At 38.5% G+C, this 27,187-nt stretch overlaps 3 protein-coding genes across 5 annotated transcripts in view; 1 reads left to right on the top strand and 2 right to left on the bottom strand.

The window, feature by feature from the left end:
* Nucleotides 1-8,080: 8,080 nt before the first annotated feature.
* Nucleotides 8,081-17,724, bottom strand: LOC146475090 (proteasome subunit beta type-4-like). The gene is made up of 9 exons (XM_085116780.1): nt 17,553-17,724; nt 16,672-16,748; nt 15,931-16,060; nt 14,249-14,332; nt 14,108-14,170; nt 10,914-10,995; nt 10,518-10,634; nt 9,704-9,792; nt 8,081-8,203 (listed from the first exon to the last, which is right to left on the bottom strand). Exons 1-9 carry the CDS (start codon nt 17,687-17,689, stop codon nt 8,191-8,193), a joined length of 792 nt encoding a protein of 263 aa, XP_084972906.1. The 5' UTR covers nt 17,690-17,724; the 3' UTR covers nt 8,081-8,190.
* A 286-nt stretch (nt 17,725-18,010) lies between these two features.
* Nucleotides 18,011-20,906, top strand: LOC146475089 (vacuolar protein sorting-associated protein 72 homolog). The gene has a single exon (XM_085116774.1). It carries the CDS (start codon nt 18,041-18,043, stop codon nt 19,052-19,054), a length of 1,014 nt encoding a protein of 337 aa, XP_084972900.1. The 5' UTR covers nt 18,011-18,040; the 3' UTR covers nt 19,055-20,906.
* A 2,369-nt stretch (nt 20,907-23,275) lies between these two features.
* Nucleotides 23,276-27,187, bottom strand: part of LOC146475088 (uncharacterized) — a 9,062-nt gene continuing 5,150 nt past the window's right edge. For 2 of the 3 annotated variants that reach the window (XM_085116334.1, XM_085116335.1), the window contains exon 2: nt 23,276-25,488. In XM_085116334.1, coding sequence (XP_084972460.1) covers nt 24,419-25,453 — 1,035 coding nt within the window. In that variant the 5' untranslated portion in view covers nt 25,454-25,488 and the 3' untranslated portion in view covers nt 23,276-24,418. The remainder of the gene's footprint in view (nt 25,489-27,187) is intronic. The other variant, XM_085116333.1, reaches the window with a different exon arrangement.

The following is a 27,187-nucleotide window of genomic DNA, read 5'->3' as shown; positions in this document are numbered from 1 at the left end:
GCAAGTGAGCACACCTGCGACATAAGCATAACCATAAGCACAAGAAGAATGAACACGTTCTTTCTTCTTGTGCTTGTGCAGTGCTTATGTCACGGTTTTCACGGGGGCGACATAAGCACAAGCACAAGGCGGTCAAACGTTTCGTCCACCATCTTGCTTAGCATCGAGGGGAGTTGGTATCGAGAATTCCATCCTCGTTCACAGGGCGTATAACCACATTTTGCGGATTTGGTGGCCTAGAAAAATCAGCAACAAAGAGCTTTGGAGACAAACAGGGCAACGACCGATAGAGGAAGAGATAAGACAGCGAGCTTGGGGTTGGATCGGCCACACGCTGAGGAGACCAGATGGACATGTAGTCAAGAGGGCACTGGAGTGGAACCCACAGGGGAAGCGAAAGAGAGGGAGACCCCAGCACACCTGCATGGAGACGCACGAGAATGGCAGAGTTGGCGGCGAAACATCTTACGTGGAACGAGGCAAAAGGCACTGCACAAAATAGGGTTAGGTGGCGCGCACTAGTTGAGGACCTATGTTCCACCTAGGAACGAAGAGGATTAAGTAAGTAAGTAAGTAAGCAAGCAAGCAAGCAAGCAAGTAAGTAAGTAAGTAACATGATACGCAACAGATTAAGATCCGTTCTCCCAAACGTCGAACGCGATAGACGAGCTTGCAAACGAGGCATAAGCGGGAGAATCTTTCCACATCCAATTATTTTTCAATACATTCCCTCAATCTCGTTCCCAGAGGCTGCGTTCCTTTTGGTCAGCACCAAGGAAGCAAGACCTCTGGGCTAATCAATGTCAAAATCCAGCAAATCGAAATCTGATTGGATATTTAACAATTATTCCATGAGCGCGCGTTGGATATGAGATGGTAAATAGCCAACGAGGCGCGAAGCGCCTAGTTGGCTATAACTAATCTCATATCCAACAAGCACGAATGGAATAATTGTTTTATTAAATTCTCCGCGTTTGGACATTGCTGTTGAAGATTACCGAATTTTTATATTTTAAGAAAAAATTTCTTTCAAATTTAAACGACCGGATGTTGAGGCAACCTCCGACCAAAGCGCGCGAAACCTAAAGATCACATGACACGCGCAGCGCTTTGCAAACGGAGTTGAATGAAAAATCGAAAGCGAAGAAAATCGGACACAGTCGGAGATCTAAAATTCAAGAAACGTTTAAATGTACGAATTATAACCTTTCTGAGACTAGCATTCAAGTGCTTTTGAAGATCCAGCTCATCGAGAAGCGTAATAGTTGTGCACATTTGAGCAAATGTTCTGCTGTGCGGTGCCGAGCGAAGGAAGAGATCAGGGCAAGGACGGCTTTTATCATGCTGAACTGAATTCCTCGCGGACGATTTAAAACACTTCAGGCACGTCCAAGTGTACGAGGTACAACCTCACTGAGACAAGCATTCAGTGCAAGTTTTTAAACTTCAAGCTTATTTGAGAAGCGTAAGAGCTGTGCACGTTAGTGCAAATGTTTTGCTGAGTGGTGCCGAGCGACGGTAACGAACATTATGGCCGCCGCTCGTACGGATTTCATAGATGAACCATCTGAAGTCCTCGTAAATTCGTAAAAACATAAAGGCAGGCATGAAGCTCTTCCTGAGAAACCTATTCGATTGGCTTTAACCTCTTACCGCCAGGATTTGCAAGCCATCCTGAAATTTTTGAAGGAAACCGGTTGTTATTGTTGTTGTTATGTGATCTAAAAAATCGTAAAATCTTGCAATTTTGAAGATTTTACAGGAAACTTCAGAGATACGTACCATTAAATAGTGTCATACCGAACTTTGTGGCTTTTATTGTTGTTATATTGAGATGGCATTGTTTGGTATTTCTTTCTTTTCCTTTTTTTTTTCTACATTTTTCCGAAGAAACTTTTGCTTCCCGCCGAAAAAAAAAATTAGCTTAGTGACACCTGGGGCTTTCGTTTTCCATATAAGGTCAAACTACGGTATATGAGCTGATAACCGAGATTTAGTGAACCAATCAGGGCCCAGTTGCTCGAAGCATGGTTAGCGCTAACCCGGGTTAAATACCATAACAACCTATAGGTTTTAATACCTCTTAACCAATGGTTAGCGCTAACCATGCTTCGAGCAACTCAGCCCAGAACGCTAGAAATGCAATATCCGAGGCTGAGAATTTTACATTTTATCGGAAGTGTCTTTGAATCGGAGGTTTCAAAACAAGACACGAAATAGACTGTCAAAGATATTGAAGCAAAAACCGCCATAGAATTATCGAAATACAACTAAATTTTCATACGCTTTGTTTTTGCAGTAAGTAAACACGAAAAAGATAACAAGTCAAATCACATGACTAAACGGAAAAGGCGCGAAAACCTTTGCGATATGTTGCAGCGTTTGACAAAGCTGAATGACAGTTGACACTTGCGACGGTCGAAGTTAGCGAAGAACCTGACAATTTTCGGAAAAATTCCTCTAATTATCGACTCTGAAATGTGGTTCATAGTCAATGCTGGCCGTTTAAAATCGTTCTTAACATTGTCTAAAGCGAATAAGAGTTTAACAGCCTTTCTCGTGCTGTTGAGGGAACTGAAAGAAGCAAACTTGTAATCCATTCGCACCGCGGAGTCTCCGAGTTGATCTGACTGGAGTAGAATTTATTGAAGATTACTTTGTTGAACAGGAACAGATATTCTTTTAGCAGCCCAGCAGAAACATAATTGAACTTGAACAAGGAAAACCAACGGCCTTTGTTACCACTGCGTAAAAGCGGAGTATTCAAGAATGCGTGGCCCAAAAAGTGCTTCAGAAAGCGGATGGACAGAAAGACAAAAATATTAACGCTTGGAATAGCGATCGTTGTCACTCTTTACACAACAGTTCATTTGTGAGCTTTGTAAGTTTGCAGCTTATAGGACTGATAAACCACATCGAGTGCAGGTAAAATATTTTTTTCAGGGTGAGTTTCTTAAGCTTACACTGAGTGTGTGAATTGAAAATAAAATTGCCGATCTTTCTGATAAGCTTAGATTTTCAAGTTGCTGGTTATTTCAGTTGAACGTTTACAGAGTTGTGTCTTGTTATTAAATGTACTTCTGCCATGTTATTGTATTTATTCTGAGATCATGGTATCTGGGTAAGCAAAAGCTGATCTTGTGAAACCTATCGTTTGTAAATTTCACGACGGAAAAAATTAAGCTTACGTTTGTAAACATTTGTTGGTATTTGTCGTCGACGGCAATCAGGTTGGGAACGATATCTTGCTGAAGTTTATCGAATGTTGTTTGAAAATCTTTACCCTGTTTAGTTAATTAGGTTGAAGCTTATATAACCTCCGACCAGGCTCTATATTCCTTTCGCTATTAACGTTACCGTGGTGTCATGAAAAAACTTGGCTATCTCGTACTGCGTGGACTGCGTATATTCACCCCCATTTTTAAGTTTTAAAAGCTACATTTTACAAGCGAAAACAAGCTTAATTTAATTCCAAATGCGTGAAGTACAACAAATGGTTTCTAATCGCCATAGCCTATATATGTTTTTTTACCCCTGCCTATGGAAAATGTTTGGTTTTCTAAAACGACCAGAAAATGTGCAAAATGAATTTGTCGCGGTTGAGAGAGGCAAATTGCCGACAAACCCAGATTTTACGCAGCCTTTGTTTTGGTTGTTTGTTTTCAAGGAAGTCTCGCATGAATGACAATCACTGGCAAACGGGAGGGATGGAGGTTGTCGCCATTTTCACTCGTTTTCTTGGCCTTTGATGCTCTTTACCAGAGGCTGTCTTCCTCTCGGTCAGCAGTATCCCCCTTTAAACCGGAAGCAGGATCCTTGCTTCCGGTTTCTGATTAGCCCAGAGCTCGTGGACGTGTGGCCACCACTGGCCTAAAACGTGCGCGGGCTCTGGGGACGAGATTGTACATTCCCTCGGCTAGGCAAGCTAGATCGATCCAGATCAATACTGAGGATACAAATATGGTCTATTAATTACCAATTAAGAGTTACTATGGAAATTTTTTAAAAGCTAAAAAGCTAAGCTAAACTAAACTAAGCAAAAACTGTTGATTGATGAAATACAACATTACAGTCAAGGACTGAATTACGTCGTATCTACATGTGTGGAACGAACAATACAACATGTTGAAACAAGAATGAACGGTTTACAAAGAAAAGTCACGTCCACAATGCATAAGAAAGGAATTCTTAAAACTCGGTGACATTACAGCTGTAAAAACAAAAAACGCACGTCACTTAATTTATACTACGTTGTTCCACATGGGAATAGTTTTATTATGAAACAATATCAGCTCGAATGTATATTTTCAGTGAAGGCGAGTCAGTAGTCCCTCGGCATTGAGGATCTTGCGTTGTAAGTGTGACTTTGATCCAAGTAAGGGTGTGGTCGGGGTTTTGTTCTCACAATTACATTTTGCATTCTCAAACGCTCAGGTTTCTCTTCGCTTCACCTCTGCAAACATTGTCGCAAGGACATTTCAGACAATTAATTTGTCTAATTATTAACTAGTAGTAATCGCAGATTATAGTGCGTCGATTGGTTTAACGATCGACTTGATGACGATGATTGTGACTCTACTTTAATTAAACAGCGGAAATTCAGAGATGTATTACCTTAGTGAACATTTGTTAATTAGACTAATTAAACAAACTGATTTAATTAACACTAATTAATAACAGTTAATTTGTCTAATTAATTGTTATTAATTAGTGTTAATTAAAATTAATTTGTTTAATTAGTCTAATTAACAAATGTTCACTAAGGTATAATGAATGCATCTCTGAATTTCCGCTGTTTAATTAAAGTAGAGTCACAATCATCGTCATCAAGTCGATCGTTAAACCAATTAGCGGACATTAATGAACTTACTCAACAGGGCGGCAAAAACATCCGATTACCTGCGGGTTTTGACCAGTTTTTTGACTTAACTGGTCGTCTTCTGATCGTTTACGAAAAGTAAATAATAATGGATCACAATAGAGCGGTTTCCAATTGAGTGTCGTAAAACCAAAACCAAAGTAATTATTCTGGCCAATCACAACAGATGTAAACAACACAACGAGCCAATCAGAATTCAAAGCAAATACATGTTACTGGCGCCGAACGCGAGAAAACGCGTGCGGCCAAAACACGATTGGTTTTGGTTTTGTTTCACATTGGTTGAGGAAGGGGCGCGAGTTTAGTTACCCAATCACAGAGCGTAGCCAAACCAAACGCGAAATTACTTTCAACACTCAATTGAAAGCCACTCTATTAATGCTGAATAATAATAATAATAATAATAATAATAATAATAATAATAATAATAATAATAATAATAATAATAATAATATATGAGAACACTATTTCAACACTAATAATTAGACGGAAATTACTATCAGGAATCGAGTATAATTAGCAACCACACTTGGAACACAAGGACAATTTGCCCGCCTTCTTCTTAGCCATCCTCGGTTCCGTAAGCTCACCACAACAGAGTTGATACGGTAAAGGGATACGAGCATGAACCCCCCACCTCCACCCCACCCGTGTAAACAAGCGAGCGCCGGTCGCGTTTATTGGTTTTAGCTTAACTTTTCATTGGTCAGAAAAGTGGCGGTATTTTTTTACAATCAATCAAGGAATGGAGCATAACAAACTCCAAAGAAAACAAGCTACTTACCGCTCTAATGAAACAAAGTATCAGTCTAATTTACACAGCTCAAACTGAAAAGACTTGAAACACACCGCGCGACAACTAAAGCGGGCAAAGTAAGAGAATTCGAAACAGACTAATTAGCCCTCTATTGAAACAAAATAACAAACTAATCATCATCGCTCAATAAAAGCTCAAACGGGTGACGCGAACCTGAAACAGACCGTCTCCGGGGTAAAACTTCAGCAAACTTAAAAGGAAACTCAGAGTTTGTGGTAGTAGGGTTTTTCATCCCTTGAACAAAAAAGAATGTTACCAACATCAAAAGTTGTTAAACATCATGAAAATCAGGTGCAGTGTTCCACATCGTTGCCAGCAGTACCCAGTAACATGTCTTCTCATCAGGCAGACGAAAGTCTCGGCGAGGGCCGAGGAAGCAAAGAGAAGGCCAGGATAACGTTTTCTTTCGATCCTCAAGCGGCATCTCGATTCGAATGGCTGAGAGAAGTCGAAGTTACAGAACCCAGATATTTCGCCGAAAGAAAAACAAGACGAATGTTTCTGGAAAAAGTGAGAGCTTCTGAAAAACAGGCCACTTCGCTGCCATTACCTCGAAATGTCGGTAATCACACCGAGGGAAGTCTTGATGAAGGAGCCATAAGCAACCACAAGCCGAGACAAAGAGTCTCGTCTGAGAGCGAGGCATTGCGATTCGAATGGCTGAAGGAAGTCGAAGTCACGGAGCCCAAGTATTTTATCGAAAAGAAAAACAGACGCAAGTTTCTGGAAGAAGTAAGGATCTCTGACGCATCGCTGAAGATGGACTGACCATGGCACGAAGTAAGAAAGTTTAAACGACAGCAGCAAAACTAAAAAGTGGTATTATCATAATACTCTTTTTTTTAAGACTCAAGAGTTGCATCATCTGATTTATGTTAACTTATATTGACCAGTTAGGAGAAAGTCAGGTTTTCATAGTTTATGTAAGAAAACAAAACGCCTAACGTCCAAACCAAAACAGTTTCAGGTGCGCCCAGCGATTCTGTTCTCTGATCTGGTGGATCTCTGATTGAATGTATATGGCCCGTTAATTGCCTCAGATATTCGGATTTAGTCGTAAAGATAATCTAGTTTTCTTTGGCAAAATGTCACAAAATTACATAACACTAGAAAACTAATTCCTTTCGTCTTCGATTCTGAATGTTACTAGACCTTGCTTCTAACTTTTGCGTTGAGTCACTATGTCGATGTATCGAGAGTAGCACTCAGATAAAAGCCATTGAAAATGACTTTCATTTGCATGCTTCTGTTTGGTTTTGAGTATTTTACAAAATAACATTTAAATTCAACTTGAAAAGTTCTTGGAAATGATCTTTATTGTCTTGGTGTCGAGGTCTAATTGAACGCGTGATTTTATGCTGTCATTAGTTTAATTTTGTAAAGGGAAGGTTAGCTATACATACCAATACAATTTTTCAGTTCAGTTTTCACATTTGTCTTGACAAAAATATGGTGATATATTGCTTCAAGGGATTTGAAAATTAATATTTGTTTACCAGGTAAACGCCTTTATTTGACGAAAAATTCCACCACTGTTTTCTTTGTGCAAGAGAACAGACCATATTTGTATTCTCAGTATTGAACTGGATATACAGTAGGCTCTTGTGGGGGAATGTATTGGAAAATATTTCCATGAAAAAAGATTTTCTCCGCGAAAGCCTCGTGTGCAAGCTATTTCCAGTCCAGTACCGCGAATACGAACACCTCATTATGAAAGCGAGGTTAAGTGCAAAACTTTTCATATGAAATTTAGTTTTGTTTGCATATGAATGGAAACTTATTTTCGTAATAAAACTTTGCACTTAGCCTCGCTTTTACAACGACGCTCAAAGCAACTCGGAAATGGCCTATTCAACTGTCTAACGCAGAAATACAACAACACGGAGAAGGGTGTGTTTTGAAAACATTGTAATATAGTCATTGCCACGGCTCACAGGAAGACCATTCTTTTTCTTTGTACATGTAAATGATTGTGATACAGTATTTAAATAAAGATGATGATGATGATGATGATGATGATGATGATGATGATGTATTGAATGGGCCCTTGGAATTTTCAACACCTGTTAATCGTCAAAATTTTTGTTTCTGCTCCAATTCGAATTCCTCGCAAAATTTCTTAGGGTGATCGTTCGCTCTTGCTCGCACAATTTTGACCAGTGCTCGTACGCTCGAATTCTCAAGAAACGAGGTTTTTCGTTATCAAGATTACGACTAACTCGATGTGTAGCAAAATAAAGAGGAATCAATCAGCGCAAACCTGTTTCGTGTGGAATCACATCATGAATGACATTACAACCTCCCCCACCCAACCAACCCCCCCTCTCCCACCCCCACGAACGAATGCAAACAGGTCCGACCACAACATAAACTCACAGTTAGAATAAGTCTTTCAATATTTTATTAGAATTTTTTCTACACAGACTTATATAATACAGACAGACAGACAGACAGACATTAAACAGCGTTGAAAAGTAACCCAAAGTTGTCAGCCTTACTCGTAGCCTCTGCAAATTAAGTTAAGAAAAGGAAGCCAAGTCAGTTTAAGAAAACAAAAATACAGAGCTATTGATCCGTCTCGTTTCACCCCTGATTTAACTACAGATACTCTACACGCGACTACTGCATGTCATACAGTCTGTGCTCATGGGATTACGTTTACACACCTCCACATTTTTCTACTCACTGTTCCTTGCATTAATGTTGTAAATTAGTATGTGGAAATAAATAAAAACTTGAAACTTGAAATTTGAATAGTCAAGGTTTTGTAGATAGCTTCTAACTGCGTTCGACGTAGAAAGAACGCATGAATGGATCTTGGGACGCGTATCTGGGATCCCCGCAGATTTTGCAGGGGCGGGTGACATCATCACCAACTTGGCAAAGGATAGAGAACCTGGGATCGAGATCATCGAACGCACTCCCTAATCTTTGATTATTACTAGCTTAGCTTAGCATTTAGTATCTGCAGGAGTCCGTAACTGGGAGACTCTATCATTGTTAATCCCTTGAGTCAACCCTTGCACGATTGAGTAGAGTTGTTTGTAGAACAATGCGAATTTAATCGCCATTACTCTTCTTTGATGGGACATTTGAACTGTGAGGCGTTACAAAAGTTCCCTGAGACATGTTGCAAAAATAATCTACTCGGATTCAGGTCATGGACGTCTGGTATCTGAACTTGATTGTATTTACTATAAATTATGTACTGTAACTAGCTCTGTCATAAAACAAGTCTCATCTACCCAACGGGAAAATACACACACATTTATTATGGAGTAGGAGTGTTTTACTGGAAAATACACCACTCGTAAAATTCATACGAAACTACATCCGGGACCTGAGTGGCGTACTTTCCATATCCTCACTAGTGAGGATATTGATGACGTCATTTCCTGCTTTTTCACTGTTGTTGGTGCAAACAGTGGGTGAAAAATGGCGAGCGATAGATTTGTCTATATATTAAATAACACTGTGGCTTGAAGATATGAATCTTATTTTCTCATACTAAAGCAACATTTCACGAGCTCAAATTTTGTTTTGACCACTCGAAAATAAAATTAATGTCTTCACACCGCCGTGTGATATCCTCTACATATACTGTGTTTTCATGTAAATCGATCTCAATGTGCTCTTTATGAGCCTGGCAGGTGAGCAAACATGAAGGGTAAGAACAGCCGAGGGGGAGCTGTAGGAGAGTCTTCCCCAGTCTCTTTTCAATTTTTGCTGGCTCCAGTCTCATTAAGCTCATTTGCTCATTTAGCTGTCCCAGTCCATCACCCAGAAATGGGTTGCCACTTTGTACATTTATGTGACAGAATGTTCCAAAAACAGTAAAATTTACAAGATGGCTACTCTACAGCTGTAGCTCCATTAGCTCACATATCATTTCTGTCAAGACAAATTTGATCTTGAAACACCCACTGTTTGTGCATCTAAGATTCAAACATCACTACTGTATATTGATGATGCAAAAATTGGAAGAAAAAAAAAAACGCTCAACTTACTTGACCATAGGAGCAATGTCCCAGTTTGTATCAGCACTAGCTGCTGGTTCAATTTCCACACCATCCTTGGTGATCACTGCTATTTCAAACTGAAATATAAACAAAACAACAGCAGACTTGAGCATGAATCAAACAAAGTTTAACTGGACAGCTGAGTAACCCTGGCAAATCCCACATGAAGAAAAAACACAAAATTGAAATGAGTTTAGTTTGTAAACCCTGAATGACTGTGCAGGAATTGGTTAGTTCATCGCAGCTCTTATTGCTCCCAAATCTTTTGATACCTGAACATTTGGTTTTATCAACTGTCAATTTGATAACATAAAGGTAGTTTGGCAACCAGACCTAATGTTTTGCTTATGAAAACTATAATAACATATTGTTTTCTGAAATCTTGTTGGCATAATTGTTGTCGCTGCTTAATGTCCCTAATGTCTCCTCAGAACTCCCTCTCTGCTCACCCATTAAACCCCACTTAACCCTGGCTTTTGTGGCCTTTTAGGCCCAGAGGAGATTCTGCCATGCAGGGTTTGTTAGTTTTCCACAGTGTGACAAAAAGTGACCAAAAAGTAATGAAAGCCAGCAGATGAAAATGATCAAAATTGTGTAAGCTTAAAGTGTCATGACCTTTATAAGCAAACAGGAAGTCCAAATTTTAAAAGCAAATTTTGAACTCCAGTCTACACATCATGAAATTACTTTAATTTTGTTTTGAATAACCAAGACGACATACGAGCAACGTTAGAAATGCGTCCAATGAATTTGAAGCAGTATTGGGGGACATGCATGTACGAATAGATGTGTGGAAACAAACCTTGTTTAGAGATCTGGCATCCCTGTAAAACAAAACTCTCAGACAGGATATGATCACTTGGCGTGCCTGCTCTAGAGACATGCTAGGATTCTTCTCAAATGCATCACGCAGAATTGGCTGCAGAAAAAAAAATTGAGATTACTTCCATTAATTGACACAAAAGTACCTTATTTTGTCCAACAAATTATCTGGAAACATGTGTCAAATACAGAGCATTTCTTTTATTTTGACCATCCAATGAGGGATGTTTATTTAAAATGAGTGGGAGCATTACTAAGTTTGACAAGAAAATGCAGTAAAGTTACTAAAATGCACATTACTTTAGTGCTGATTCTGCTGCAAGGTTTCTTGATAAACACCCAACAGGAAAGCTTTTATTACTTAAGCAGTGCTCACCTGTGCCAGGTATGCTCCAAACCCGGTGGATATTGTGGGTGCTTCAAAGGCAACACCAATCTTGTCAACACAACCTAAGAAACTGATGGCCATAAGGGTATAAACACTGTCAGACAAAATTAATGTAAATGCTCATAATTTACTGTCAATAAATCAATGTTTATTTTGAAAAACAATCATTACGAGTAATGGCGTGCTTGCCCCCCAGACAGCTACAGCTAGCTGAGGCAGAGCAAGACAAACACAAGAAAATGACAACTACAAACTAGTAATTGTCTAATACTGAAAAGAGAACCTGTAATTTATAAGTACAATGATTTTAAAGTTGAAAACAAGAAATGATACGTTAACGTACAAACTACAACTGTACTACGACATTAAACTTTACATACTTATATAGATTTAAGATACCTTATTCCTGCTAATTTTCGCGATTTGTGAAAATCGCAAAATTAAAGACTTGCTAAAATTAGGATACACGAAAATTAAACATGCGAAATTTATACACTTCTATAATTGCTTTAATCACGTTTTTAGCTACCGGTACATGGTAATTGTCAACAATCTATTTATCTTCTACTTCAGCACCTTCTTCATCCGAATCACTCATTTCTTCTTCTTGTACATGTAGCTCTTTCAAAACATCTTTCGTGCAGTCATCGAACTGTGTGGCATAGGTATTTAAAATCATATTTTTACAATTGACCTTTACATTGACTTTTATTAAGTACCATATTGCAGTAGCATTTGATTGATTTGTCTGATTATCAACACTATTTCTATTACGTAATTGCAAATCATGATTGTAAATCAATCGTTATTTAAGTGATCATTCAATAAAAAACGGTTTTCTAAGTCTGTCTTTTGTCAATTTTTCGCGAAATTAAATGCCCTAAATTTATCATTTTTTGCAAAATCGCAAAAATTAATGCTCACAAAATATTCGTGTTCCAAATTCGTGAAATTAAGTGCCCGCAAAAATTAGTGCGAATAAGGTATTTCACAATAATAACTAAGTGCTTATCTAATTTAATTTACCTCAGTTCTAATCTAATTACCAAGAACAGTGTAAAACTTGCACATGTCCTCGAGAGTGGATCAAATTCCCCCAGTAATGCAAGAATCAAATTTTAGCAAAATTTTTGAAATATTTACGTTAACTATCTTAGACCAAAGGGGTGGGTTTTTTTACCCTCTAAGTTGTGTAATTTTACTGCACATAGGGTTGTTTATTTATTACCACTTTAATTGATAATTTGGTGATATCACCGGAAAACCCTGGGCAATGTTGGTAGCAATGGGTTAAGTGTAATAGACCTTTGTCACTTGGCAGCCACGTCGAGCTTTGTTTTGCCAGCAAGCCTAGCACTGAATTAGCATCTGGGTGAGGCTTGCTGCGCAAAAACAAAGCTTTTTATTCTCCTGAGACTCAAGGCAATAATGCTGGTCATTCTCATGTCGTGGGGTGGCCCTGGACCTTTATCAGGGGCTCCTCCTGACTCTTATGTGCAGCTGCCTGCTTGCAGTGTTTTGCAGCCTGTCAATTGCTATTATTTGCTTGTGGATTTTTGTGAATCCTTGCTCCCACTCCTACCCCAATCCCCCACCCCTGCGTTTTCTGGTAAGTATTGGTTAGGTAAGTTTTCCACTGACTAGGTCAGTGTGACAGTGTCAGGTGGTTGCTGCTCGCAGGGTTGTCATGGATACTTCCATGCCGTTGCCAGAATGCCAGCTCGACCAAACCTTAAGGCACCTGCTCCAAAACTAATCTATGGGTGATAAGTTTAATTATTAATATTATTATTATTATTATTATTGTTATTATTATTATTATTATTATCAAGTGTGGTTGCTAATTATACGCGATTCCTGATAGTAATTTCTGTCTACTTATTTTTTTTGTATTTCTTTTAAATGCACTTGTGTTGAAATAGTGTTCTCATATATTATTATTATTATAATTATGATTATCATTATTATTATTATTGTTATTATTATTATTATTATTATTATTATTATTATTATTATTATTATTAATAGTGGAATGTACATACGGTCATATGAATGACTGCCCGCTAATGCAACCAAGCGTGTCTGATGATAGCGTGAGCTTGTTAATTAGTATTTTAGGACCTCTTAATATTTTTATTTCATCAAAATTTTAGTCTATGATGGTTGAATGTGAATTGGTCATACATTATTTGTAAAAAGGTGAAGATTTGTTATTATTATTATTATTATTATTATTATTATTATTATTATTATTATTACTAGTTTACAAACTGTGTTTGGAATTCCATTTTTAGTTAACAACAGTGCATCAGCCATTTTATAGTTCAAGTTTTTTTTTGGTTCTTTTATATGTGTAGATTGGCCTTTTTACTTTAATTATTATTAGTTACCTTTTTTGGTTAACATTTTGTAATAATAAAATTATTATTACAATAACATTATCTAAAAAAAGGTAACTAACAATGATTGAGGTAAAAAGGCCTACAGGTGTACCTACATCTATAAAAGAATGAAAAAAAACCCCTCAAACTACATTGTTGAAAATGGTTTATGCACTGTTGTTGACTAAAATCACAGTATACAGTAATTACAAACTAACAATATTAACTGTGAGTTTGTAATTGCTGTGTACTGTAATTAGGAGGTACACAGGTTTGTTAGCTTTGAGCTATTTAAAAGTACTACCATCATTAAATAAAGACTTCACTTACCCACGAAAGATTTAAGCAGATGTATATAAAATATACAGTATGTGTTAAGGTTGGGGTGCTATGAAAAGTGCAAGTGCATTTTCCAGGTTTCCATATTCCAGGCTGGTCACTTGTAATGGACTAATGAATGCTGTACAAGGAGTTCTGGTCAATAATCTAGGCTAAATTGAATCTATTTTGTACAGATCGGTGTTGTCATGACAACCATTTTCCTTTGTAATGGTTGTAGAAAGGATATTTGTCTCTAAGTTTGCTACAGAGCTACATAGATATGCTTTTTTAACACATCAGCCTAGCAGCTTGAGAGTTGAATTATGCTAATATTTGCTGCGTTGTTATGTTGGTTGTTTGGTTGATAACAACAGGTGTAAGATGTGTTTATTGCTGTGTAGGATTCTGACCAATTTAGACCTTGCAAATGAATAATTTTTAACCTTTCTAAAGAACATAATTATATTGCAAACCTCCTACCTTTCGCCATTGTGAACACCACCCACAACAATTTGATTCCAGAGAGGATTAAACTTTGTACGCCTAGGAACACAAGCATACATAGGCATCCAGTTTACAAGTCATTCTTAAATCAAAAAATTTAACAACAGCTTGTTTTACCTGTAGTACATTACTCTTGTCAGCCAAGAATAAATTGACTTAGGTGTGTAGCCGTGGCCATCGTTCAGACAAGCATCATCAATACTACAGGAGGAACAAAAAAAAGGAGATATCAGCAGAAATTTGTGTGAGTTATGACTCACAACAATATGCCAGGCATGGAGAAATGCTACCTGTAAAGTAGATGGTACAAAATAATATTGTGGTTCAAACTTTTTTTTGATTTTAAGATATTTATCAAAACAATTTGATTTTTATTTCCCTTTGTCTCAGATTTTACAGTTCCAGAAAATATTCATACTCCCCCCACGGAAACCTCTTTTGTTTTGCCCCCCCCCCCCCCCCCAACACCTCCTCCCAGGAAATTCCAATTTAGCTCTACACTTTGCTTCTAAAATTTTGGCTTGTAAGAATGAGGGCAATCCAAAGAAGACACAACTCTCAAATTTTAGATGTTTTGCTATTTGTTTATTCAGATTGTCCTCATTTATGGTCTGTAGCTTGTGAAAGCACAAGTAACATGAGGACAGCATAACATCCATTTGCCTCACAAAATTTATTGTATGTAATAATTACATTACCAATTATTTGTTTACCTACCGAGCACCAAAGAACTCTCTAGGGACTCTTTTATTACACAGAATGCCCGCAGGGCATGACGTGTCTAGGTTTCGGTCGGGTATCTTTTTTTTTGTCTTCGTCGTAGACACAAATCGACAAATTAACTTATGCATTAAAATATGTCCTCCCCTAGTGGGGATGTATTGTTCTGATTGTCTTCAACGAAAGCAAGCCAATCAAAATCTATTATTCGGCACATATCACGAGAGAGGGGACCCACTCATCCCTTCCTGTGTGACGTTAAATCATTATTTGATTTATTCATTAAACCTTGATTAAATTCTACCCTCTCCCAGAAGGGATTTATTGTTCTGATTGTCTTGAACAAAAACAGCCCAATCAAAATCTATTATCGGCGCGTATATCACGAGGGAGGGGGACCACTTATCTCTACCTGTGTGACGTCAAAGCAAGTCATCATTTCGAAAAGTTGTTTTTGTTCAATGGCGGCCACATGTATGAATTTAAGACTCTGATCTGCCGTTTTCAGAGAGAAAACAAACCTTTCTCAAGCAGTAAATCGAAATAATAATTTCTAGGTAGTACTCGACAGTTGAAAGGGTGGAAATTGGGTGAGTTCACCGCAAAGAAACTCCGCTTTGAAAAACAGATCGAACAATCAACGCGAAGGATCAGAGCTAGAGGAGGCCAGACCAGTTCAGCGGGGTCATGACGTTATTGCATAGTTATTTCTGGTATGATTCCTAGTAACACAACGATAAGTATCACGCAATATATCTGAATAAAACCATTCCGACAATCATTTCAATTACCAAGGGAGGATAGTTTTTAAATATCTGCGAAACATACAATGGGGAATAATTGGGGCTACATTAAGCATTCCGTGTAATGCCATTAGAGGGGCATCTTGTTTAATTTACAAGCATCACTGTAATAGGTTTTGAAATTCATTGCAAGCTGCAAATAGCCCAGGTGAAACCAACATAACAGCAACGAAACCAGGCCTGAATTACTGATCTTTCATATGATAGAAAGTTGGATGTGCTAACCAATCAATCACAACAGCTCAGTGGTTTGAACTACGTAAACTGAAGACTTACACTTTCTGTTCCAGAATTGATTTAATGTATTGGAAATCTGCAAAGTCTCCTGAGCCCCCAACTACTGTGTTATCGCCAACAGCTGTGAGCCTTGAAATCCCACGAAATCTTGCAGTAGATCCATAAGAGCCTTAAAGCAAGTAGAATTACAAGTTTAATGCACTCAACTTACGAAGTTGAAGTTTTGAGGGAATGACAACTTACTTTTAATTTATTTGCACAGTTCTGTAGTAAGAAGTTCAACACATCAAATGAACCAAAAAAAGATCAAACCCAAAAGCTTTTGAAAATATGCAAAGGGCTTGTACCATCCCATTAATTTTTTTAACAAAAATTTTATGATTTTTCAAGGATTGATAGACACAAAACACGCTAGATAAATGCATTTTGTTCATTTCACTATTATTATTATTATTATTATTATTATTATTATTATTATTATTATTATTATTATTATTATTATTTTTTTATTTTTTTTTTTTGTGAACATTTCACTAGAGTGAAAATTTAAGTTAGAATTTTTGAAACTGGAATAAACAACAAAATATCAAAAAAATTTCTATGGCAGCCAAATACTAAATACACTTTTTAAGGAGTCCAGACCTGCCATGGTTTTGATTTTCACATTCAATAGTTTCTAAGGACTTTCAACGTTTAGCAGAACCTGTTAGACAAACAGCTTAGCAAGAAGGCCACTATTCTGAGCCAAGGTGAATCAAAACATTTTTTCCTCTAGCTAACCTAAGGTATCTGCTGCCATAAGCACTCCACCATCAAACTTCACACCAAGGACAGATGTACCAGTTGTTACAGGATACCTGGAGAAAGAATAACAAGTTACATAGAACAAATTTTGTTGTATCATACCTGAGGCTCCCTGTGGGAACCTTCAGATTTGGATTTCATCACAATTTCTTGCAAAGTTTAAAAACTTGTTCATACAAAGCCAAAGAAAGACGAAACAATGCCAGGAGGAAATCTGAACATTAGCATACTGTTATTAATTCCTGTTATTGTTTAAAAGCAACTATGGTATCGTTACTTTCCAGTGATATGGCCACGAAAAACTAATGCCAAAAATGGAGAGATGACAGATAGCAACACATTACTTTAATACATGTATTTCATGTATTTTGTATCTAACCACAGTGACTCGAATTAAAATGTTCATTTTAATATCGAGATCATTGTTTTATCAATGGCAATCACCGCGTCTTTGGTCAACTGGGTAAATTTAGTTTAAGTTGGACTGACAACCTACCGGAAAGTTTCTGGACCTTCCAACCGAAAATGTCGGCTAAATGTATGGAAAGTATCCCAAGTTGACTGTAACTTAAACATCAAGTGTTTGAAAACATTTTAATGCATATGGCAAGGCCATGTGAGACTTACTATTTTACAGCTAATTCATATATATGCACAACACCAAAACTACGTACAATTAAGACAAAAGTGGAAATCAACATAGTATTCTTTAAAAAGAATGTATCTTCTAATACCTAAACTTAATTTACTTATCACAGTTGAGACTGCAGTACAGATCAGTTTTAGCCTTAACTCTGTTACTCTGACAGCAGACAATCAATGATGAAGAACAATACTGAGACATAAAGTGTACTTACAAAGTTCTCTTTGCCGGTGAAATCTGTTCAGCAGTTTTAGAACTATTCTGGCTTGCTGGAAAATTATAAAAAGCGCCGGGAGACGGGCCATTAGCCCAAAGATGTTCTCCAAACCCAGGTATATTCATGCCGGCCATGTTTCTGCGTTTTTTCCTGAGTCATTCCCAGCATGCACTTGAGCCGTTGATCAAAGGGTAAGTTCTTATCAGGGGAGGGGTAAGTTAGAAAAAAAAAGAAAAAAGAGAAAGGTGGCGCTGTAACTTGTTGGCATTCAATAAGATGCCTAAAAAGTACTTTCTGATTTCTTAAATCACGTTTCATCTGATTTAAGAGCAACCCTTTCTGTTTTTCTTTTTACCTTTCTTTAGGAATTTAAAGTCTGCAAAGTGTTCTTACCGCATGACCTTCGACCACCCCACCCTACTAACCAAACGTGTTACACCGCTAATTTCCGCGGGCTCAAGTACACTTTATCTCAGGTTATCAAAATGGCGGACGAAAGTGCGGAAAGTCTTGTCAAAGGACGAGAAACTCGACGAAATGCTGGGAGTTTGATGTCCAAACTGATAGAAGATGAACAAGACGTTGACGATTTTTATAAAACAGCTTTTGGAGGGTTCGAGGAAGAGTCAGGAGATGAGCAATACGCAACGGAGGACGAAGAAGTGGACGTTGTAGATTCTGATTTTAGCGTCTCTGAGACGGACGAAGTGATAGATGACCCTGCAGATGAGGAACCCAAGCGAAAGCGTAAGAAACAGGTAATAAAACCATATAAGGCTCCGAAGAAGGATGCTGGTACATCAAAGACCGCCAGTAAAGATTCGGAGGCGAAAAAACGAAGAGTCTTTGAAGAAGAACCTCGGGAGGGGGTGAGAAAGTCGACTCGTGCGTTGACAGTTGAACGCGCGCAAGCAACGAGGAATCGTTTCAGACAAGAAAAGGAGAAGAAGACTCTGTTAAAGAAAAAGCAACCGAGAAAGTTTATGGACATGAGGCGTCTGACACAAGAGGAGCTATTAGCAGAAGCTAAAATCACTGAAGAGGAGAACATTGCTTCCCTACAAGCTTATCAGCAACTGGAAGCAGACAAGAAGAAGACTAAAATCCAGAAAGTGGCGTTCAAGGGTCCTGTTATCCGCTTTCACTCGCTCTCAATGCCAGTCTTGGAGGTGACGGAGCCACTGGTAAAAGTCGACGATAATGAAGATGAAGAGGTCAATGTCGATTCAAGCAAACGATGCTGCAGAAATTTTCTGATCTTTACAGATGCAAAAAGTTTTCCAGCGGCATACTTCCCCACCAAGAAGCCAAAGATTCCTCATAGGACTTACTGTCCTGTCACAGGGTTACCTGCTCGATATCATGATCCTGTCACAGGGCTCCCATATGCAAATGCTCAGGCATTTAGATATATAAGGGAGAGGTATGTCCTCCAGGCAGAGGAAATAAAAGGAAAAGCTGCAGAAATTGAACAAAGGCGGAATCGGAAACCTCAATAGCTTTAACTAGAATCTTTACAGATGTTTGTTTACTTAACACTGGTGTATCCATTATGAAGATGTCATTTTGTAGAAGGATGTCCACTACACAATGATATACACTACCTACTTTTTTTTTTCTCAAAAGTCAACTGTATTGGTGTATCATGTAAAATAAGAACCATGTCTCCGTTATGGAGTTGGGGTTTAGAACATCTCTTATGTAGTTTTACAGTCAGTCTACGTCACGCATGACCAGTTTTTCAGAGAACGAAATGAAAATTCTATTTTCTTTTTGTATTGTTCAGCGTTTGAACTGAATCTTGAGACCAAAATATTCAAAATACTTGGGAAATGACTGTTATTTTTGAAATACTTAATGCTGTAAATGTGAAGAAAGATTCATCACTTTATACCATCAACAAATAATAATTTCTACAGGGACTCTGAAATCTCGACAGCGATGTTCAAAACGGACATGTAAATTTCAAAACTCCATTCAAATTTCAAAAATACTGGTCACACGTTACGAAGATTGACTGTGATGTTTTCATTGTTAACATATCTCAAAGTTGTGATCAGCTTGGCACATAATGCAACTAAATTTTTGACTGTGTGTCGAAAATACAGCCTGTATGAGATGTTGTACACATGCACCTAAAAATCCTGCTTTAAGGACGATGCCTACTAATAAGGAAGTGTTTTTGTGTGGTTTATGACTATGTGGGGAAAGCAGATCTTAGTAAGGGCTCTTAAAATCCAAAAAGAAAATTGGGGGTAACGATCCATTTTTCAGAGATAATGAAGCAACAATAATTATTCTAAAAAACAGTAAAATACAAAGCAATGTATGGCGTTTTTTTCCAAATTGAAGCTTTATTATCTCTGCTAAATGCATCGGTGATGGTTACGCCCAATTTTCTTCAGTTTGAAACCCTGACGGACGACTTGTGTCTGGCTATCCTTAGACTGAAGTATAGTGCCCCTTTTCACCTAATGGGTCACAGCGAATCCTTGGAAAATTACAAAATGAAATTGCGATGGACGAACGCGGACTTGTTTTCGAACAAGGAAAGTTATTTGATATACTTTAAACTGTACTCCTACAGTATATTGAAGTGGAAACGGTAATTGAGCAAATGAAAAACTGATCATCCATATCCTTCTCTTTTGCTAGTATAATCTGATTCTCCTTTTCCCTCTTCATCTCTTTTCTTGTAATATTAATGATAATAAAAATTACATAAAATTTACCTTCGTTTTGTTGCATAACCTTATCTAAATCTGCATTATTATGCAAAGTTAAGTTTTTCCCTTTTGCAGCATGTTTGTAATTTATTGTAATTTTTTTCCATTATGTTCTCGTGCTCTACTTGTCCCCCCTCGACTAGCTTTTTTTTTTGTCCAAATTGAAGCTTTATTATCTCTGAAAAATGCATGGTTACCTCCAGTTTTTTTTTTAGATACCAAGAGCACTTGCTAAATTCTGCTTTCTCCGCAAAGACCGCGCAAAAATATCCCTGTGTTAGTAGGTACCACCCATAGGAAACCCAAGTATCTCGAGAAGCGCAGAACATATGCGCAGTAACAAAAGTAGGCACCATCCTAAAATGCAACTGAATAACTGACGGTAACTGTTTCAGTGTGGTTTTGTGCCGTTTTCACCTTTTCCCCGTGCAGTTATTGGGACAAGCGAAAAAACAGAAGAGGGGGCTCTTCTCCCCTCCCCATTCTTCGTAGTCAAATGTTGAAAACTTTACAGCTGAAAAACCAAGTAATTTGGGCAACATTCTCAAGCATTTTTAACATTGTACTACAATGGTGTGTTTCAAGTAGAGATTTTTGATTGTGTGCATTAAACTTAAAGGTACCACTTCTGTTTACAATAAGTTTTCATGTCTCAAAAACTGGACCACTATAGGTGGTTTGCATTGCCGCCATGTTGGTGGACAAAACAAAAGAAAATTTGCTCACAAAGTTTGCATAAAAATGGCAGTTAACTCCCAGAGGACAAAAATCTTATTGTTCCACCAACATGGCCGCCATGACGTCACATGCAAACCATCATTAAGCTAAAGCACACCCAAAGTCAAACAAGTGTGTGAAATTTTGTAGCCTACCCTCCCCTTCCCCCTAGGTAGGGGTGTGCCGCCCAGTTTCCTCAAATCCTGACCCTATTTCAGACCAAAACATGCCATTTTCCACACCCGTTTTCAGAACTGGTCTCTAAAATCCATGCCCGTTTTGAGACCTGGCTTCTGAAAGTTGTAATTGGTTTCGGAATCCATTACCTTGTCCAAGTGAAGTCAACATATTGTTTAAGCATTTTATTAACTTAGTAGTATAAGTATATGATACTGAACATTGTTCCAGGCGCAGAATTCTATACTAGCTTATACTAAAGCTAGCTGCACTGTGGTGTCATGAATACAGCATGCACGAATACCGGGATGGGGGGGGGGGGGAGGGGGGGGAGGAGTCCCCTTAAAGGACTTAGAAGATGGCGTTCATGAGAAAAGAGCAAAGTCGGTTTATATTAGAAAGTGTTCCAGTTTCAAATTACATTTTATCGCCTTGTTTGTGTTTGTGAAACCATTCCCTCGGTAGATTGAAAATATCACTTAATAAAAAAAAATTATTTATCGCAAACAAACGTTACGGTTGCAGATTTTCTCACTGGCTTTGTTGCAGCGTAATAAAGGTTTGCATCAGTGCCGAAGTCAAGAATTGGTAAAATATAATTCACCCGAAAATTCAGCGCGGATGATATATTTTGGATACTTCTGTTTCTCTACTTTTCATTTGGAGTTGAAAAGACGAATACGTTAATACGCTCTCGTGGTTCCCTTGAAAACCATACCCGATTTAAGGACGGTGCCTACTAATATCGAAGTATTTTTGTGCGGTTTATGACTATGCGGGAAAAGCAGATCTTAGGAAGGCCTATTGGAATCCAAAAAGAAAATTGGGGGTAGCCACGCATTTTTCAGAGATAATTGTGCAATAATATCTCCAAAAAGCGCCAAAATATAGAGCAATGTATGGGATTTTTTCCTAAATTGAAGCTTTATCTCTGAAAAATGCATGGTTACCCCCAATTTTTTTCGAGATACCAAAAGCGTTTGCTAAGTTCTACCTTCTCCGTATAGTTTTAAACCGCGCAAAAATGTTCCTGTATTAGCAGGCACCACCCATCATAGGAAACCCGAGTATCTCGAGATGCACAGAACGTATGCGCAGTAGCAATAGTAGGCACCGTCCTTAAGACCTCTGGTCAAAATCTATACCCTATTTCAGATCAAGTCGGCTCAAAAACCATACCCTTCGGGGCGGCACCTACTTTTATAGTTTATACTGGGAGTACCCAGCCTCGTAAGTTTGAATCTACTTGTCAGTACAGCTAAACAAACAGCCCAACTGGACATTAATGCTCAATATAGCTTTTATTTCGTAATGATCTGCTCAAAAGTTTGAATTAATGACGCTAACGGGCCTTTTACGCTGAAGTAAAACGCTTTTCAAATCTAGTCTGGTTGTTGCAAAGCGGAACCACGCCGATCACTGTATGAATTGGAAATAGCACGTGTTAACTTTTCAGACAACATGTAGCACGGGCCTACTTTGAATTTTGCGGGATTTTTGGCATATTGGCAGTTTGCAAATTAAGTAATCAGGCCAAATACAGGTGAACTCGTGAGAAGCTTTACACTAGAAATTTGGAAGCCAGAGGGCTAAGGACAAACGCACTGGCACAGTTATATGTGTCTGAAAAGGGAGAGGGGTGATCTAGTCCTTGTCAACAACCAGGGTGTGGCTTGCTCATTACTTAAGTCTGTAAAGTGCTGTTACACGACGCAAATTTTCGTGCAACTTGCACCTGAAACTACCCCCTCTTCGCAACATGTCTCGAAACGACTAATAGGCCTTATCACGTGCACTGTTTTCCACGCCATTTTGACGGGTAGGCAAACACTTCTTGACTATAACAGTGTTTGTATGGAAATCCGATGTAAAATAATTTTCATAAAACATCGCTTCTGAAAAATGCATGAATTGGAACATTTTGGCACTTTGGAAAGGGGAGGAATGTAGCTGTGCCAGAAAGCGTCCAGTCGTGTTTTGTGTTTTAGTAGCAGTTTACGGCTGGCTCGCTATACAGACAAATGTATGGAAAGTTCAAAACACGACTGGACGCTTTCTGGCACAGCTACATCCCTCCAATTTTTTCCCTAAAATCCTTTTCCTAGTGCCAAAAGTTTACAATTCACGATTTTTCCATGAAAATTATTTGATATCGGATTTCCATACAAACACTGTTATTTCAAGACGTGTTTGCCTGACTCGTCAAAATGGCGTTGAAAACCGTGAAAAAGCCTACTGCGTTTCGGGTTGCAGGAAAAATAGACTGGTCTTGAACTTTTCGCAATGTTGCGAGATACGTTGCACCTTTTGATATGTGCATCTGCAACGCCATGCCTTCGTCAGCATTGGGATGCAGAACTTGTATTAACCCCTTTACTAACAATTATTTCACGAAATGCACTCGAATATGAGGTTGTAACTCGCATCCTTGGAGACCTAGGGGTAGATAATTGGTGGCGACGAAGAAAAAGTCGAAACGGGCGGGAAGAAATCGACGAAGAATAGTAGGGAGGCCGAATTTTCCCTCTACCCTACTTGTCCCTCGACTTTTCCCTCGTTCCCACTATATCCGCCCCTGGCTCTCCGAGGATCAGGGGATTGTATCTGGGCAACTAGCTATAGGATTCCGAGCCAAACAAATTTGCTGAACAGTTACTGTAATATTAAACCTGTGGTATTAAGAATATTCCATAATGGCCAGCCATGATTCGCAAAGGACAACGGCAAATGCCGACTTATTAATGTGCTTCCCCTCGCTATCGACGAGGTTTGCCATCTAATGACGTTACAGCTAAAACTTGATTCCGAGGCACGCATTCTGCACTGTAATAATAACAATAAAAATATTAACAATAACAAACAAACACCTAAACAACCATTTAAAACAGTACAATTTAAAATTTGCATTAAGGTTACCCTGTACAGCAAGCGGTCATTCTTACTCAGTTCAAAACGTTCGGGTTTTTTTAGTCCGCATAGCTGGCGGTTTTGTCGGGGTTTGGTGGCCAGCGGCAGAGCCGCGAAAACGAGCGGCCATGCTTCGAAAAGAATAGGGACTCTCGCGGCTCCGTCGCAGGCCACCAATCCTCAGCAAAACTGCCAGCTGCGCAAGCTATGTTTCTTTTCCTTCGCATTTTCCGTAAAGAATGCACTGCAAATTTTCTTTGGGATTCCAAATATTTAGAGAGGCCCTTGAGCTCAGATTGCGGGTGACTTGTGGCTGTTTACTTGCCACTGAGTTCATTAGCTAAGACATATACTAAATTCTTTACTTATAAGTGATCGGAACATTTGCATTATGTAAACGGCGTTGTGGCCCGCATTGAGAAGCCTGTGATTTTCAAAAGGGATGTCCAGCTTTTTCATTATTTCTTCCATACTGCTTTCTTTTCTTGACTTCTGAAACAGCGCAGAGTGAAGACTAAGAGTGTCTATTGTCTCTTTAACCTCAACCTCTAGGCCTTGTCCTCTGAAAAAGTTCTGAATGCCCTCTGAGGACATTGAATTGGTAACAAGGAAATCTACTTGAGAGATGTCTTCTTTTAACTTGCTCAAAAACTTATCAAGGCTTGGCACTTCCATGCTTCCAGATGGAAAATCTCGTTCATCAGAGTTTTCTTGGAGAATGTTGTTGTTGGGTGAGAGTAAATTTTCCTTCCTGTTGTAGAAGTGATACCCCTGCAAGGTTTGCTGTTTGTTGAGTGAAAAAATAACACAGCCAATTTGCAAGACTTTCTTTGGGTCGTGCTCGGACATTTTCGCGTTAAACGCTAAAAGTAACGGTTCTTTTTCTTCCATAACTTCGTTGATCCTTTCTAACAAATACACGCCATTGACGTATGTTTGTCGAGCAATCGCGCGATTTTTGTGCCGTAGTTGATCGCTCAACCGAACAAAATCCTTGAGAGATGTAAAGATTCGCATAACCCGCGGGATTTTCCTTGACAGTTTTACAGGCGCAACCTCAGGAAATTCAAGGCCCGATTCAACAGCTTTCTCCATTTTTTCTTTGAAGAATTTATAGGCCTTAAAATCAAGAAAAATTCCAGCGTTATGGTCCGCATCATAGGCTATCACGAAAACGATTTCTTTCAAATGGTGGTCAAAAGTGTTATTGAGGTAGTATTTGATCCTTTCGTAATACTGCCTTCCGTTACGGTAGCAGTCTCGTACCCAGGTCTCTCTCAGTGTATCGTAGTTGTACATGTATTCGGGGCAGTTTTCGCACACCATTGAACACGGTGGAAGTGCACTTTTTTCTACTTGGCGGCTACTCATGTTTTAACGCAAAAGTTCCCAAAAAGGGCCACAACCTGCGTAAAGAATGAGAGATTGAGAGGTGAGTTTTTTTTACCTGCGGAAAGTAATGGATAGTTTAATTCTAATTAAAAATTATTCCACGAGCGCGCGTTGGATATGAGATGATAGATAGCCAACGAGATGCGTAGCGCAGAGTTGGCTATAATTATCTGATATCCAACCGAGCGCGGCTGGAATAATTGCTTCATGAAAAACAATCAAGAAACATTGCTAGATCTTGCTGATTTCGCTTTGCAAGAACAACCAGAAGACAATTTAATGGTCGCTATTTCTCAGGCATGGTATAACAGGTGGCTCACATACAATGGCCGCTAAGCCAATCAAATCCCTGAAATTGCGTTATACAACTGGATATACGAGCTATACAACTGTAGCAAAATTGGGCTGAAATTAGCCTGTGAAAAGGCTCCCAAGTTGGGTACAGGGAGAAAAGAAAAATCGGCGAGTTGGACGAGCGGCGATTTTCGCCTTCTCCCTCTACCCGACTTGGGAGCCTGTTCACGCCGGGCAAAGGCTGAAGTTCAAAGGTTCAAGGTTCATTTATTTCACACTATTTACATAAAATTAACATAGAAAGAAAAGTATAGTTGCAACAGATGATTACAAGATAAAATAATTACAGTACAGATTATAAAATGTCTGTGGTGGTCAAAGGCGAAAACAATCGCATATAAACGTTCACAGCTTAGCTTGAGGAGATAACACAGATTTTAATATACCCACCACGAAATACTGCAGAGTTGTCAATCTGATTGGTTTATTTTTTATCAGGTGTGGGCTTGCTCAAAAGACCAATTCGAATTTGTGATAAGCACTTCTCATGCTCTGTAATAATTCATGAAGCCCAAACAAAAGAAAATCTCTACCATGAAGGAGGTTTGCAAATGCGATCTTAATTTTCATAAAATTGGGCAATTCTTGCTTTAAATTTCTCCAAGAGTAACTTGATGGTTTGAGAAGCTATAGCACTCAAAAGTGCGCGTTGCTTTTTCAACCCACTTCTTATGCTTGGAAATGGGGTGAAACACACTTCCTCGTGTTTGATAAAATTACCTAACACCCCCTCCCCCTCCCCCACCCCATAAAAAAACGTTACATCATATTTACTTTATGGGGCATTGTTAATGATCAAGTTAGTTCGTGACTGGAATTTGAAAGTGAAGAAGATATGTTTTACCAAGGGTAAATGTTGCTAGGTAGTTTGGGAAAAAATGAAAAACAATCCTCGTTTAAAAATGCAAACTATGCGAAATAAACAGATGACCTACTTTGAAAGTTAAACTGAATATATATAAATAGAGCAAAAGTTACTGATTATTGATGATAAGTCAGATACTCTTGCTTTTTATGGAAGAAAGCGAGGATATCTTAGCTGGAAATGGAACAGCGATAATGGCTTAGTTTTGTTTTGCCAATCTACATTATCATGCTAATCTACCCCTGGTGGATAAATTATGTTGGGATCGTTTATTGCGCGGTTTAATAAAACCCGAATTCCACCCTAAACTGCATGGCTAGCTTTATATCTACTATTTGTGTGCCTTTTGTAACACTTAAATACACCGCTAGTTAAGGTTCTGGGTTTTAGAACCGTTTCCGTAGTGTAGGCTTTTTTTGTTCGACCAATTAGTCAACTGATTGCATAAGAATGAAGGAGTATCGTGTCCGATCGGTCTTCTGTCAGTTTCGATA

The sequence above is a fragment of the Pavona decussata genome, unplaced genomic scaffold (genome assembly GCF_977016875.1).
Source record: "Pavona decussata unplaced genomic scaffold, jaPavDecu1.1 SCAFFOLD_87, whole genome shotgun sequence".
In the NCBI taxonomy this organism is placed as follows: Eukaryota; Metazoa; Cnidaria; class Anthozoa; order Scleractinia; family Agariciidae; genus Pavona; species Pavona decussata.
The sequence above is the reverse complement of the archived record's forward strand: the minus strand, read 5'-3'. Positions and strand labels throughout refer to the sequence as shown.